This window comes from Salvelinus sp. IW2-2015, unplaced genomic scaffold, assembly GCF_002910315.2.
Source record: "Salvelinus sp. IW2-2015 unplaced genomic scaffold, ASM291031v2 Un_scaffold1140, whole genome shotgun sequence".
Taxonomy (NCBI): domain Eukaryota; kingdom Metazoa; phylum Chordata; class Actinopteri; order Salmoniformes; family Salmonidae; genus Salvelinus; species Salvelinus sp. IW2-2015.
Window position 1 is genome coordinate 79,776 of NW_019942751.1, and position 16,505 is coordinate 96,280.

At 44.2% G+C, this 16,505-nt stretch overlaps 1 protein-coding gene across 3 annotated transcripts in view; it reads left to right on the plus strand.

Moving 5' to 3' along the window:
* Positions 1-16,505, plus strand: part of slc12a4 (solute carrier family 12 member 4) — a 91,347-nt gene that overhangs the window by 40,821 nt on the left and 34,021 nt on the right. For 2 of the 3 annotated variants that reach the window (XM_070438759.1, XM_024137255.2), the window contains exons 2-10: positions 5,070-5,164; positions 5,685-5,816; positions 6,451-6,597; positions 8,682-8,736; positions 8,938-9,068; positions 9,511-9,752; positions 10,104-10,318; positions 15,947-16,111; positions 16,283-16,381. In XM_070438759.1, coding sequence (XP_070294860.1) covers positions 5,070-5,164; positions 5,685-5,816; positions 6,451-6,597; positions 8,682-8,736; positions 8,938-9,068; positions 9,511-9,752; positions 10,104-10,318; positions 15,947-16,111; positions 16,283-16,381 — 1,281 coding nt within the window. Of the gene's footprint in view, positions 1-3,507; positions 3,870-5,069; positions 5,165-5,684; positions 5,817-6,450; positions 6,598-8,681; positions 8,737-8,937; positions 9,069-9,510; positions 9,753-10,103; positions 10,319-15,946; positions 16,112-16,282; positions 16,382-16,505 lie in introns of those variants that run through there. The other variant, XM_024137256.2, reaches the window with a different exon arrangement.

The window sequence follows — 16,505 nt, forward strand, 5'->3', positions numbered from 1 at the left end:
AGACTCTAGTCTAGGGTATAGTTCTGTGTCAGTCAGACTCTAGTCTATGGTATAGTTCTGTGTCAGTCAGACTCTAGWCTAGGGTATAGTTCTGTGTCAGGCAGACTCTAGTCTAGCGTATTGTTCTGTGTCAGTCATACTCTAGTCTAGGGTATAGTTCTGTGTCAGTCAGACTCTAGTCTAGGGTATAGTTCTGTGTCAGGCAGACTCTAGTCTAGGGTATAGTTCTGTGTCAGTCAGACTAGTCTAGGGTATAGTTCTGTGTCAGTCAGACTCTAGACTAGGATATAGTTCTGTGTCAGTCAGACTAGTCTAGGTTATAGTTCTGTGTCAGGCAGACTACTCTAGTACAGTTCTGTGTCAGGCAGACTAGTCTAGGGTATAGTTCTGTTGTCAGTCAGACTCTAGTCTATGGTATAGTTCTGTGTCAGGCAGATCAGTCTAGGGTATAGTTCTGTGTCAGGCAGACTAGTCTAGGGTATATTCTGTGTCAGTCAGTCTCTAGTCTAGGGTACAGTTCTGTGTCAGTCAGACCTAGTCTATGGTATAGTTCTGTGTCAGGCAGACTCTAGGCTAGGGTAGTTCTGTGTCAGGCAGACTCTAGTCTATGGTATATGTTCCCGTCAGGCAGACTCTAGTCTATGGTATAGTTCCCTGTGCAGTCAGACTTCTAGTCTATGGGTATATTCTGTGTCAGGCAACTCTTAGTCTAGGGTATAGTTCTGTGTCAGGCAGACTCTAGTCTATGGTATAGTTCCGTGTCAGTCAGACTCTAGTCTATGTATAGTTCTGTGTCAGGCAGACTCTAGTCTAGGGTATAGTTCTGTGTCAGGCAGACTCTAGTCTAGGTATAGTTCTGTGTCAGGCAGACTCTAGTCTAGGGTATAGTCTGTGTCAGGCAGACTCTAGTCTATGGTATATTCTGTGTCAGAATCTAGTCAGGATATTCTGTTCAGCAGACTCTGTCTAGGGTATAGTTCTGTGTCAGGCAGACTCTAGTCTAGGGTATAGTTCTGTGTCAGGCAGACTCTAGTCTAGGGTATAGTTCTGTGTCAGGCAGACTCTAGTCTATGGTATAGTTCGTGTCAGGCAGACTCTAGTCTAGGTATAGTTCTGTGTCAGCAGACTCTAGTCTAGGGTATAGTTCTGTGTCAGGCAGACTCTAGTCTAGGTATAGTTCTGTGTCAGGCAGACTATAGTCTAGGGATAGTTTCGTGTGTCAGGCAGACTCTATCTAGGGTATAGTTCTGTGTCAGTCAGACTTAGTCTAGGGTATAGTTCTGTGTCAGTCAGATTCTAGTCTAGGGTATAGTTCTGTGTCAGGCAGACTCTAGTCTGGGGTATAGTTCTCTAGTCTGGGTATAGTTCTGTTCAATCAGACTCTAGTCTATGTATAGTTCTGTGTCAGGCAGACTCTAGTCTATGGTATAGTTCTGTGTCAGCAGTCTAGTCTAGGGTATAGTTCTGTGTCAGGCAGACTCTAGTTATGTATAGTTCTGTGTCAGGCAGACTCTAGTCTAGTATAGTTCTGTGTCAGCAGACTCTAGTCTATGGTATAGTCTGTGTCAGGCAACTCTAGTCTAGGTAAATCGTGTCAGGCAAGACTCTAGTCTATGGTATAGTTTCTGTGTCAGGCAGACTCTAGTCTATGGTATTAGTTCTGTGTCAGCAGACTCTAGTCTAGGGTATAGTTCTGTGTCAGTCAGACTTAGTCTAGGGTATAGTCTGTGTCAGTCAGATTCTAGTCTAGGGTATAGTTCTGTGTCAGGCAGACTCTAGCTCTGGGTATAGTTCATGCTAGTCTGGGTATAGTTCTGTGTCAATCAGACTCTAGTCTATGGTATAGTTCATGTGTCAGGCAGACTCTAGTCTAGGGTATAGTTCTGTGTCAGGCAGACTCTAGTCTATGGTATAGTTCTGTGTCAGGCAGACTCTAGTCTAGGGTATTGGTTCATTGTATATTTAAATCCAGGGGGAAGAGTGTATTTTAGAGAACTCCATATCTAATAGGGAGAAGATAGTCAAGCAGATACAGCCTGTGTTTCCATTAGGTGGACTTCACCGCTCTTCTATTGATTGTTTATTGATTGACAGGTAAGTAACAGGTCAGGAACACTTTGGTCTTAGTGGTTGTTTTTACGGTGGCACACAGCAGCACTGATCATAGGCCTTTACACAAAAAGACACAACCTCAATTGGTGCCCCACCCTAGTGCTTACTAGACCATTTGGACTTGCCTTTTCCTGTTTCCTTTGTTTGAATGGGACCACATTGAAAATATGGCAACAAAATGTGTGGTAATTTTACTGGTATGTTTGAAGCTTAAAATTAATCTGCAAATATGGTATTTGTTCATATCTTGGCTAATAGTCTGCTTTGTATTAAATGTAAAAAGACAAAGAAAGAAGCGGTTGGAACTAGAAACAGAGTAAAGAAGGATCTTCCAAAATTCATTCTGCAGATGGAAGTTGGCCTGTAACTTCACTACACCAGTGATATTTTGACAATTCTAGTAATAGGCCTAGTTCAAAGACCTCTTCAGTCAAGCACATATAAAACAACTTCATTATATGTCTGGATAGCTTTGGAAACTTGGGTAGTCATACTATTTCTCTCTGTAAAAAGCTAAAGTGAGTGCTGCCAGTAATGTGCTGTCTAATAGTAACAAGGCGTTCAGACAGAGGTGCCTGTGCAGCACAGCAGGAGGGGGCGGGAAGCTCGGCAGGGTTGGTAGTCTGTCTCACTTTGTTGGCAGTCGTTTGATCTTGTGGCTCAGAGGCATTTTTGTGGAGGCACCGTTTGTTCGTTGACTTGTTGGGACCTGTCGTTGTAAATCCCTGTGTGCTGTTCTTTCAGCGCAGTGGAACTCAGGGGGGCTCTCTGTGAGTCGTTCATAACAGTTCTGTTAATCTTTAATCTGTTTTAATTAGACATCAAACGTCAGGTCAGGAGAACCCCCTCTGGACCATTCAACTTTACAAACGGCACCCCGTCCCCATACCCTCCATCCTTTTAATAAGACCGACATGAGGAGGGTGTTGTGGTAGAGAGAGAGAGACATTTGGAAACATATAAGCGAACAGTACAGACAGAGATAAAGGATTATATGTTGTTTTCAAGTTCAGCATCCTTCGGTCATTGTTTAGAACTGACGCTATGATGGCATGCACATTGCAATGTAAACACAAACACAGTGACATCCTTCCTGTCATGTTCTCACATGGCACTAACAGCAAACTGACACTAGAGGACAGTATTTGAATTGATTTGATCTTGTCTCTTTCCCTGCCCATTTTCAATTACATCATACTAGTGAGTGAGTGTTAGGTCTTYACACACGTATTCCCATYTAATCTCAGAAATGGTACGAGGAGTTGACTCCCTCATCATTAGTGATTAAGTGGGCCATTTTTTCTAAATGTTTCACAGCATATCATTTTGAGATGCCATTATGTGTTGTCAGCATCCAATGACAAGCCCATCATGGCCCATAGTAATATCAATGTGCTGTATGTAGTTGTGAAATACTTTAAGATCTTCATATGCTTACTGTGTGTTTGCTCTGGCCTCTGCTCTACAACCCACAGTGTATATGTATTTGTGCCTGCGTGCTTGCTTGTGTGTACTCGCTCCTGTGTGTGCACTCCCCCTCCTGTGTGTGTGTGTGTGTGTGTATGCAGCCTCACGCTGTGTGTTCTGGCCCAAGCCCCTCAGTGAGTGACAGTTTGCCCTGTGTGACAGTGTGTTCTGAATGGCGCCTGACTATGTCCCGAGCCAGAGATCACAGTACACTGCTCTCTGCACACACTGTGGCAGCATGGTCACCCTCAGCAGCACTGAGGTACTGAACACTGTGGTACCGGAGACAGGTGAGTAGAGAACCTTGGCACCACAGAACCAGCATGGGTCTAGTTTTAGAATAGATGCCGGAGAGAAGTTACCATTTTTTGTCTTGTGTTCAGCCCTACTTATAGGGTACAGCAGTTGGGTAATTGTCTGTGGCTCAGGATGTTAGTATTGTAACCAGTTGGATATTGTTTATACCCAAATATTGTTTGAAGAGACTCGATGACTTGTCATGCTCTCTGATGATCCAAAGGTCAGGATCCTAATTTCTAGAAATAAGATTAGTTTGTGTGTCGTATATTATCATATCACACAGATGCTGTGTGCACTGCCAGTAGCCCCAGGCTCATATCCTGCCTCAGCTTGATGTATCAAGAGAAACAGAGAACAGAGTTTAAACCAGTGAGAAATTACTAAGCAACTTTTTTGTCGACTCTGCTCTATTTAACATTGATTGATTTTAGTTTTTGCCTGGATGATGTTTGGATATGAATTTATCTTTGAGTGAATGCTTTGCTTACTGGTGATGCAAGAGAAGTCGCTCAATTGCTCAATCTTGTTTAATGACATCACATTAATCTTGATCAGCAATGCTGGGTTGAAACATTTTGCAATAGAGGGTTTGARTGAATTCCTTCCTATTTTCTCTGTGCCTGATATGCTAAAGACATTAAAAGCAGTATAATAGTGTAGGACGCAGGTCTCTGGTTACAGTATACCTCACATAGCAGCTGCCGGGGTTGATGACTTTGAACGTGGGAGTGGGAGACTGAGACAGACAGTGATGTCATACTGTAGGTTGTAGGCAGACTGTGGGAACTAACTTGGAGATTCATCACAGTTAGCACCATAGACCATATATACTATGGTTGACAGGGTTGCATCGTTGCATGGTTTTGATGGCTATAGTACTGTAGTTATTATTAGTCGTCCCTTTTCCTGTAACCTCTACAGATATCGCTAAAGTTTATTTGTCTCAAATGTCATTTTTCGTGTTTTTATTGCAACGTGTTGGTTGAGATGAAAACAAACAGACTGCTGGTTTACAATAGAGCACCAGCATGCATAAATGGGAACTGATCACAAACTCTCTCATTATCACATTTCATACTTTATAATAACCCCTGTTTATCTTACCAAGGTACTGGTTGAAAATGTTATCCTTGCCTACTTTATAAATGTTTTATTTCTCTACTTCTATCTTCTTCTATCTCTTTTTTCAGGCCATGGAAATCACAAGGAGGATAGTCCTTTCCTCAGCAGTGCAGATGCTGACAGGAAGACTGATTTCTATGACAGGAACCTGGCCTTGTTTGAGGTCTGWCTTTAAAGAACAGTCCAGTGKTTCCAGATTTCTAGGAAATATGACCTATAATTAATTACAATTTGAGTGAAATAGTTTTCCTTCCAAAAAAAGTGTAATTAAATATGTTAACTGCTTTTTTGTGTTGGAATGGTGGTGGGTGTTTGTTCTCCAAATTATGATTTGGCCACAGATAGGAGCATAGGATGAGTCAACAACATTATTTGGGTGTGAGTTAACAGAATATGGACTTTTAAAAGTGATATTTTCACTGGACAGTTATTTTAAGTGGCTCTCACTAATACATGACCTGATTATACACAACATATCACCTTTTAACATCAATATTTGCTAATCTCAACTACCTAGATTGATCGATCACTAGATAGACCACCACTCCTCCTTCAACCTATACAAATTAAATTCCTTACACTGCACTATAATACCCTTTTACTGTAGGCTATTACACCCCACAGACACATCAGGTACCAATCCAGCTCAAACTGTTCCCTGTTCTGCTGTCCCTGTCCTGCAGGAGGAGTTGGACATCCGTCCCAAGGTGTCGTCCCTCCTCAGCCGGCTGGTTAACTACACCAACATTACCCAGGGGGCCAGGGAGCACGAGGAGGCCGAGAACACAGAGACGTCACGCAGGAAGGCCCCAAAGGTCAGAAGTCACAAAAACTACCTCTCTTTCTCTTCTTTTGAGATTCAAACAGGCTTTAGTCTCTCTCTCTCTACCCCTCTGTCTCTGCGCATGTTTGGATCTGAGCTTGCATGCGTGTGCTTTGGGTTGTGTTAGTGCCTGTTTGTTACAGGCTGTGCCCTGTGGGCCCCCTGCTGAGAGTTGATCAATATCTTACCTGATCAATAATTCTGATCAATTAGCTATTTCCTGTGGGTCTATCTGTGCTACATACCATATTCAGAAACACACACAAAAACAGACACTGAAACACACTACTCACACAAATATGGGAAACTACAGCAGTACTATCATAGTTATCTTGACAACCAAATCACTCACATCTGTTTCCTGTCTTCTTTCTGTCACTATATATGTTTGGTTCCTTTTCCCTTCCTGATTGATATTAGATTAAGATTGTAATGATATAAATTATAATTCATGTGAATTTTGTTTTCTTCTTTCCCTCTCTCTTTCTTAATTTCTCTCTCTCTCTTTCTCTCTGTCTCTCTTTCTCTCTTTCATTATTGTAACCCATCTCTCTCTCTCTCTCTCTGTTCTGTTTGTTCTCTCTCTGTCACTCGCTTTGTCTCACTTCATCTCTCTCTCTCTGCAGTCCCCCAACATGGGTACCCTGATGGGAGTCTACCTGCCCTGTCTACAGAACATCTTTGGTGTCATCCTGTTCCTTCGCCTAACGTGGATCGTGGGCACAGCCGGCATCGTCCAGTCATTCCTCATTGTCCTCATGTGCTGCTCATGTGTTAGTACACACACATACAGTGCTGTAAAAAAGTATTTGCCCCCTTCCTGAGTTCTTCTTTTTTGCACATTTTCACACTTAAATGTTTCAGATCATCAAACAAATCTAAATATTACACAAAGATAACCCAAGTAAACACAAAATCCAGTTTTTAAGGGATGATTTATTTATTAAGGGAAAAAAAGCTATTCGAACCTTCATGGACTATGTGGAAAAGTAATTGCCCCCTAAACCTAATAACTGGTTGTGCCACCCTCAGCAGCAAAACTGCAATCAAGCGTTTGCGATAACTGGCAATGAGTCTTTCACATCGCTGTGAAGGAATTTTGGGCCACTCTTCTTTGCAGAATTGTTTTAATTCAGCCACATTGGAGGGTTTTCGAGCATGAACCGCCTTTTAAGGTCACGCCACAGCATCTCAATCGGATTCAAGGTCCGGACTTTGACTAGGCCACTCCAAAACCTTCATTTTGTTTTTTTAAGCCATTCAGAGGTGGACTTGCTGGTGTGTTGTCGATCATTGTCCTGCTGCAGAACCCAAGTGCGCTTCAGCTTGAGGTCACCAACTGATGGCCGCACATTCTCCTTCTGGATTTTTTGGTAGAGAGCAGAATTCATGGTCCATCAATCACAGCAAGTCGTCCAGGTCCTGAAGCAGCAAAGCAGCCCCAAACCATCACACTACCACCACTATATTTGACTATGTTCTTTTTCTGAAATGCTGCGTTACTTTTACGCCAGATGTAACGGGACGCACACCTTCCAAAAAGTTCAACTTTTGTCTCGTCAGTCTACAGAATATTCCCCAAAAGTCTTGGGGATCATCAAGATGTTTTTTGCCAAAAGTGAGACGAGCGTTTATGTTATTTTTGGTCGACAGTGGTTTTCGCCTTGGAACTCTGCCATGGATGCCAATTTTTGCCCAGTCTCTTTCTTATGGTTGATCATGAACACTGACCTTAACTGAGGCAAGTGAGGCCTGCAGGGCTTTAGATGTTGTTGTGGTTCTTTTGTGACCTTTCTGAATGAGTCGTCGCTGCACTTCGTTGGGGTAATTTTGGTAGGCCGGCCACTCACTGGGAAGGTTCACACTGTTACAAATTTTCTCCATTTGTGGATAATGGCGCTCACCGTGGTCGCTGGAGTCCCAAAGCTTTAGAAGTGGCTTTGGTATAACCCTTTCGCAGACTGATAGATGTCAATTACTTGTTCTCATCTGTTCCTGAATTTCTTTTGATCGCGGAATGATGTCTTGCTTTTTGAGATCTTTTGGCCTGCTTCACCTTTGTCAGACAGGTTCTATTTAAGTATTTCTTGATTCAACAGGTCTGGCAAGTAAATCAGGTCTGGTGTGGCTAGTGAAATGAGAACTCAGCTTTCGCAAAAAATGTGATTAACCACAGTAAATGCATGATTAACAAGGGGTCAATTACTTTGTCACATAGGGCCATGAAGGTTCAGATAGCTTTTTTTTCCCTAAATAAATAAAATTGATCACTTTAGAACTGCTATTGTAAGTGTTTACTTGGGTTATCTTTGGTGTTAATATTACAAGATGTTGTTTGAGATCTGAACATTTAGTGTGAGCAAATGTGCAAAAAAATATAAGAACTCAGGAAGGGCCAGAAGTACGTTTTTCTCACGAGCCTAGTACACACATTTGGATCACACACACGGCCACACTCACATGCATGCACACACACACACTGCCTGGCAATGTTAGAAGGCCATTGACACACTGTTCTTGTCCACTTGCCAAACCCCCTGTTAAAACTGGGTCACCAGCCAGTCAGCCAGTTAATATTACCAGGCTGAATAGAACCCACAGCAGTTTCCACARCCTGCTGTTTACTCCAAAGGACATGTCATATATTTGTGGTTTATGTCTCAACCTTTCCAATATGATTGATGAATTCTGTTCAGTTGTCCAATGACAAGTGATGCCTCTATTGCTAAGTGTGTTTATTATGTGGATAAAGAGCAGAGTGTATTGGTTGATGGGCACAACATAAAACATCCAGAACTTTCTCATAAAGACTGACTGGCCTTATTTGATGGTGTTCACATTCTCTCCTGTTTGACAGACAATGCTCACTGCCATATCCATGAGTGCCATAGCTACAAATGGTGTTGTCCCAGGTGAGGGTACAGTACAAGCTTTGAAGACTGAGAATCCAAACTTATATTTTACACTTAAAACACTTTAGTTGTAACAGTTACATAAACATGACATTAACAAGATAATATCATTTTTTTATGACATGACTAACAAATGATCACACCGTCAGTCTATTCTGACCAGTTTCATCCATGTTAACTCTGTTCTGCTCTCTGTTGTAGCCGGAGGGGCGTACTTCATGATCTCTCGTTCCCTGGGTGCTGAGTTTGGGGGGGCTGTAGGAATCTGTTTCTACCTGGGAACAACCTTCGCTGCTGCCATGTACATACTGGGAGCTATAGAGATCTTCCTGGTTAGTTATCATCTGCTCCCAAATGGCACCTTATTCCCTATTTAGTGCAATACTTTTGATCAGGGCCTAAAGTAGTGCAATATGTAGGGAATAGGGTGCAATCTGGGATGCAACCAATATACCGCAGTAAAATAGGTCAATGTACTCAATCATATTGAGATGGAGTAACTTACATGTAAAAATGGGATCCAATAACATTAGCTGAACAAACATTTGATCCACATAATGTTGCTGTTGTAGACTGTAGTATATGATTGATATTCGTTAATATTCGGAGTACTCAAAATACATTTAAAGTGAAAGGCTTCTGTTCTGCTCTTACTGTATAGTGAGTTGTAGAAGCCATTATAAGTGCATTATGACTGCACATATAAGGTATTAAATGTGTGTGTCTCACAGAAAGTGTACCTTAATTACTTCTGTTGTCATTGTCCTCTCCCAGAAATACCTGGTTCCCCAGGCGGCCATCTTCCACGCCAGCGACCACCACGGGGGCGACAGTGCCATCCTCAACAACATGAGGGTGTACGGCACCATCTGTCTCAGCCTCATGGCCGTGGTGGTCTTTGTGGGGGTGAAATACGTCAACAAGCTGGCCTCTCTCTTCCTGGCCTGTGTCATCATCTCTATCGTCTCCATCTACGCCGGGGCCATTAAGTCCGTTTTCCAACCGCCCGACTTCTCGTAAGGCACTGGGGATTTTTTTACTTCTTTTTCTGAACAGGAAATGGGGATAATGGTATAATTGATGTGGATTTAATTTGATGTTAATGATCAGTTTGCCCCTGACGGAAGCCAAAACACTTTCTGTTCCGCTGGCTGGAATGGTCAAGGGAGATATAATTGTATTTCCATTGTTGAACTTTGTCCTAAAGATCTAGCTACTGTACGCATACTGTACATTTTTTTCAGTGTAGCTATAATATAGCTAATATCTGATCTAAAGTAGAGTGAAAACACATATCATCACATTATCATGACATGTTATCATCACTCTGTTGATAATCAGAACCAATAATATTCCTCTTTCTCCAGGATCTGTATGTTGGGTAACAGGACATTGGTGAGAGATCAGTTTGACGTGTGTAGTAAGACGGCTCTAGAGGGKAATGTGACTGTACCTAGTCAGCTGTGGAGGAACTTCTGTAGCTCTGGCAACATGAGTAGTCCTCAATGTGACGACTACTTCAACCAGAACAACGTTACAGAGATACAGGGAATACCAGGACTGGCCAGCGGCATCATCAGAGGTAAAGACCAAAGTCAGAGGATGGACCATATTTGTAATGATATGGCTATTACCACYCTCCTGGGTCTAGGATACAGATCTAAGATCAGCTTCCCCCTCCCACAGTCCTTACCTTAACCATTAGTGGGGGGAAATGTATAACTGACCCAAGATTAGCATCTGGGGGCAACTTCACCCTATTACTATAGCCAATGGGGGCCAGCCAGCTAGGGGGCAGCAGAGCCACATCCYCTTTTATTTATTTTTATTTGCTTTACCTTTATTTAACCAGGTAGGCTAGTTGAGAACCAGTTCTCATTTACAACTGCGACCTGACCAAGATAAAGCAAAGCAGTGCGACACAAACAACAACTCAGAGTTACACATGGAATTTACAAACATGCAGTCAATAATACAATAGAAAAGGTGTGTGCAAATGAGGTAGGATAAGGGAGGTAAAGGCAATAAATAGGCCATAGTGGCAAAATAATTACAATATAGCAATTAAACACTGGAGTGATAGATGTGCAGAAGATGAGTGTGCAAGTAGAGATACTGGGGTGCAACGGATGAAAATAAATAAAATAAATAACAGTATGGGGGATGAGGTAGTTGGATCGACTATTTACAGATGAGCTATGTACAGGTGCAGTGATCTGTGAGCTGCTCTGACAGCTGGTGCTTAAAGTTAGCGAGGGATACGTGAGTCTCCAGCTTCAGTGATTTTTGCAGTTCGTTCCAGTCATTGGCAGCAGAGAACTTGAAGGAAAGGCGGCCAAGGGAGGAATTGGCTTAGGGGGTGACCAGTGAGATATACCTGCTGGAGCATGTGCTACATATGGGTGCTGCTATGGTGACCAGTGAGCTGAGGTAAGGCGGGGCTTTACCTAGCAAAGACTTGTAGATGACCTGGAGCCAGTGGGTTTGGCGACAAATATGAAGCGAGGGCCAGCCAACGAGAGCATACAGGTCGCAGTGGTGACAAAACAGATGGCACTGTGATAGAGTGCATCCAGTTTGCTGAGTAGAGTGTTGGAAGCCATTTTGTAAATGACATCACTGAAGTCAAGGATCAGTAGGATAGTCAGTTTTACGAGGGTATGTTTGGCAGCATGAGTGAAGGATGCATTGTTGCAAAATCGGAAGCCGATTCTAGATTTAATTTTGGATTGGAGACGCTTAATATGAGTCTGGAAGGAGAGTTTACAGTCTAGCCAGACACCTTGGTATTTATAGTTGTCCACATATTCTAAGTCAGAACCGTCCAGAGTAGGGATGCTGGACGGGCAGGCAGGTGTGAGCAGCGATCGGTTGAAGAGCATGCATTTAGTTTTACTTGCATTTAAGAGCAGTTGGAGGCCACGGAAGTAGAGTTGTATGGCATTGAAGCTCGTCTGGAGGTTAGTTAACACAGTGTCCAAAGAAGGGTACAGCTGCACAGTATTGTCTCTTATCGATGGCGGTTATGATATCGTTTAGGACCTTGAGCGTGGCTGAGGTGCACCCATGACCAGCTCGGAAACCAGATTGCATAGCAGAGAAGGTATGGTGGGATTCGAAATGGTAGGTGATCTGTGTGTTAACTTGGCTTTCGAAGACCTTAGAAAGGCAGGGCAGGATAGATATAGGCTTGTAGCAATTTGGGTCTAGAGTGACTCCCCGTTTGAAGAGGGGGATGACCGCGGCAGCTTTCCAATCTTTGGGGATCTCAGACGATACGAAAGAGAGGTTGAACAGGCTAGTAATAGGGGTTGCAACAATTTCGGCAGATCATTTTAGGAAGAGAGGGTCCAGATTGTCTAGCCCGGCTGATTTGTAGGGGTCCAGATTTTGAAGCTCTTTCAGAACATCAGCTATCTGGATTTGGGTGAAGAGAAATGGGGGAGGCTTGGGCAAGTTGCTGTGGGGGGTGCAGGGCTGTAGACCGGGGTAGGGGTAGCCAGGTTGAAAGCAAGGCCAGCCGTAAAAAAATGCTCATTGAAATTCTCAATTATCATGGATTTATCGACGGTGACAGTGTTTCCTGTGTTTCCTTCAGTGCAGTGGGCAGTTGGGAGGAGGTGCTCTTATTCTCCATAGACATTACAGTGTCCCAGAACTTTTGGGAGTTTGTGCTACAGGATGCAAATTTCTGTTTGAAAAAGCTAGCCTTTGCTTTCCTAACTGCCTGTGTATATTGGTTCCTAACTTCCTGTCACGTCCTGACCATAGTGCTTATGTGTTTTGCTTGTTTTAGTGTTGGTCAGAACGTGAGCTGGGTGGGCATTCTATGTTGTGTGTCTAGTTTGTCTGTTTCTGTGATCAGCCTAATATGGTTCTCAATCAGAGGCAGCTGTCAATCGTTGTCCCTGATTGAGAATCATATATAGGTGGCTTGTTTTGTGTTGGGATTTTGTGGGTGGTTGTTTCCTGTGTCAGTGTTTGTGCCACACGGGACTGTGACGGTTGGTTCGTTTGTTGTTTTGTATTTTGTCTAGTTTTCGTGTTATTAAATCATGGAAACTTACCACGCTGTACATTGGTCCTCCGATCCTTCTCGCCTCTCCTCGTCCGATGAAGAGGACGACTTAGACTGCCGTTACACTTCCCTGACAAGTTGCATATCGCAGGGGGATATTCGATGCTAATGCAGTATGCCACAGGATGTTTTTGTGCTGGTCAAGGGCAGTCAGGCCTGGAGTGAACAAAGGGCTATATCTGTTCCTGGTTCTACATTTTTGGAACATGGCATGCTTATTTTTTTATTTATTTTTTTATTTATTTTTTTWATTTTATCCCCTTTTCTCCCCAATTTTCGTGGTATCCAATCGCTAGTAATTACTATCTTGTCTCATCGCTACAACTCCCGTACGGGCTCGGGAGAGACGAAGGTCGAAAGTCATGCGTCCTCCGAAGCACAACCCAACCAAGCCGCACTGCTTCTTAACACAGCGCGCCTCCAACCCGGAAGCCAGCCGCACCAATGTGTCGGAGGAAACACCGTGCACCCGCCCCCCTCGGTTAGCGCGCACTGCGCCCGGCCCGCCACAGGAGTCGCTGGAGCGCGATGAGACAAGGATATCCCTACCGGCCAAACCCTCCCTAACCCAGACGACGCTAAGCCAATTGTGCGTCGCCCCACGGACCTCCCGGTCGCGGCCGGCTGCGACAGAGCCTGGGCGCGAACCCAGACTCTGGTGGCGCAGCATAGCACTGCGATGCAGTGCTCTAGACCACTGCGCCACCCGGGAGGCCGGCATGCTTATTTAAGATGGTGAGGAAAGCACTTTTAAAGAATAACCAGGCATCCTCTGTTGGAATGAGGTCAATATCCTCCCAGGATACCCGGGCCAGGTTGATTAGAAAGGCCTGCTCGCTGAAGTGTTTTAGGGAGCGTTTGACAGTGAGGAGGGGTGGTCGTTTGACCGCAGACCCATTATGGACGCAGGCAATGAGGCAGTGATCACTGAGATCCTGGTTGAAGACAGCAGAGGTGTATTTGGAGGGCAGGATAGTTAGGATGATATCAATGAGGGCGCCCGTGTTTACAGATTTGGGGTTGTACCTGGTAGGTTCATTGATCATTTATGTGAGATTGAGGGCATCAAGCTTAGATTGTAGGATGGCCGGGGTGTTAAGCATGTCCCAGTTTAGGTCACCTAACAGCACGAGCGCTGAAGATAGATAGGGGGCAATCAATTCCCATATGGTGTCCAGGGCACAGCTGGGGCCAGAAGGTGCTCTATAGCAAGTGGCAACGGTGAGAGACTTGTTTCTGGAAAGGTGGATTTCTAAAAGTAGAAACTCAAATTATTTGGGCACAGGCCCCCTTTGGCAGTTCTATCTTGTCGGAAAATGTTATAGTTAGGGATGGAAATGTCAGGGTTTTTGGTGGCCTTCCTAAGCCAGGATTCAGACACGGCTAGGACATCCAGGTTGGCCGAGTGTGCTAAAGCAGTGAATAAAACAAACTTAGGGAGGAGGCTTCTAATGTTAACATGCATGAAACCAAGGCTTTTACAGTTACAGAAGTCAACAAATGATAGCGCCTGGGGAATGGGAGTGGAGCTGGGCACTGCAGGGCCTGGGTTAACCTCTACATCACCAGAGGCACAGAGGAGGAGTAGGATAAGGGTACAACTAAAGGCTATAAGAACTGGTCGTCTAGTTCGGAACAGAGTAAAAGGAGAAGGTTTCTGGGCACGGTAGAATAGATTCAAGGCATAATGTACAGACAAAGGTATGGTAGGATGTGAATACAGTGGAGGTAAACCTATGCATTGAGTGACAATGAGAGAGATATTGTCTCTAGAAACAACATTTAAAATCAGGTGAGGTCACCGCATGTGTGGGCGGTGGAACTAAAGGGAGAGCCTCTAAGGCGTATTGAACAGGGCTAGAGGCTCTACAATGAAATAAGGCAATAATTACTAACCAAAACAGCGATGGACAAGGCATATTGACATTAAGGAGAGGCATGCATAGCTGAGTGATCATTGGGTCCAGTGAGTAGCTGGGCGAGCTGGAGACACGGCGATTCAGACAGCTAGCGGGCCGGGGCTAACAGAAGGGCCTTAGAGGGATGTCGTGTCGGGAGAAGTCAGTTGTAGCCCCTTCGTACAGTTACGTCGGCAGATCAGTCGTAATGGATCAGCAGGGCTCCGTGTAGTAAAAGGGTTCAGGCCAATTGGCAAAATAGGTATAGTAGCCCCCCCTGATGGACTTCTTCAGCTAACAGTCCGGTGTGCTCTAGACAGCTAGCGGGCCGCGGCTAGCAGATGGGCATTCAGGGGACGTTGCGACGGGGGAGCCAGTTGAAAAACTCCCTCGGCGGATTACGTCGGTAGTTCAGTCGTGAAGGATCGGCGGGGCTCCGTATCGGCAATAAAAAGGGGTCCAGGCCAATTGGCAAAATAGGTATTGTAGCCAAAGGAGTGGCTGATGGACCTCTTCAGCTAGCCGGGAGATGGGCCTAGCATAGGCTATCTCCAGGCTAATTGGTGCTTGCTTCAGGACAGCTAGCTAGCTGCGATGATCCAGTTGAAGAGGTTCAGAGCTTGCAGTAGGAATCCGGGGATATGGAGAATAAGAAGTCCGATACACTCTGGGTTGAATCGCGTTGTGAAGACTGGCAGGAGTTGTCCGAGCTAAAGGTTAGCTGATGACCACTAGCAGTGGCTAGCTGACTACTAGCTAGTAGCTAGTTAGCTGGCTAGCTTCTGTTGGGGTTCCGGTTCTGAAGTTAAAAAAATGGCAGATCCATACCACATTGGGTGAGATGGGTTGCAGGAGAGTATGTTGAAGTTGGGGTTAAGAAAAATATTTTAAAAAATATGCGAAGAAAAAAATATATAAATGGATATATACCTGGGACAAGACAAGACGAAGACAAAAGACGCCTGACTGCTACGCCATTTTACAATAGTGATGACATGTAATTACAGTAAAACATAGCTAAATCACTACAAACATGTTGTATGCAAAGTCTATCTAAAAAGTGAATTTATATACTTTGTAAAACATTTTCTGTTATTATAACAATAATTTGTGATGCTGTAGACTAGAGCTTTGGTGGGTGTTGCCGTGCCATTAGGTGGATGCCATTACGTTGCTTACTTTGTGGATGGGATGCTAGCATTTCTATAAACTTGGTTCCTGATGTATGTTTTAGATAACATGTGGGGAGACTACCTGGAGAAAGGTCAGATCTTGGAGAAGGCAGGTCTGCCCTCAGTAGACGTCCACGGGGCTGTGGAGAGCTTCGGCCTGTACGTCTCAGCTGACATCGCTACCTCCTTCACCCTCCTGGTGGGAATCTTCTTTCCCTCCGCCACAGGTAAGACCTGGAAACCCAGATCCATAACTGGCAACCCAGACCATGAACTGGCAACACCAGACCAATAAACCATCTGGCAACCCAGAGACATTTTTGTTCACTGATTGGTTGAGTCAACATTCTGAGAGTTGTCAGTAACTGATGTGTGTGCTTCATGTCCCTGTACTGTAGGTATCATGGCAGGCTCCAACAGATCAGGAGATCTGAAAGATGCTCAGAAGTCCATCCCTATTGGAACCATCTTGGCTATAACCACTACTACCCTTGTCTGTATCCTTTCATGGAGTCAATAGTAAAATCAAATCAACATTTATTTGTCACGTGCACAGGATACAGCAGGTGTAAACGGTACAGTGAAATGCCTACTTGCAAGCTCTTCCTCATCCATGTCAAT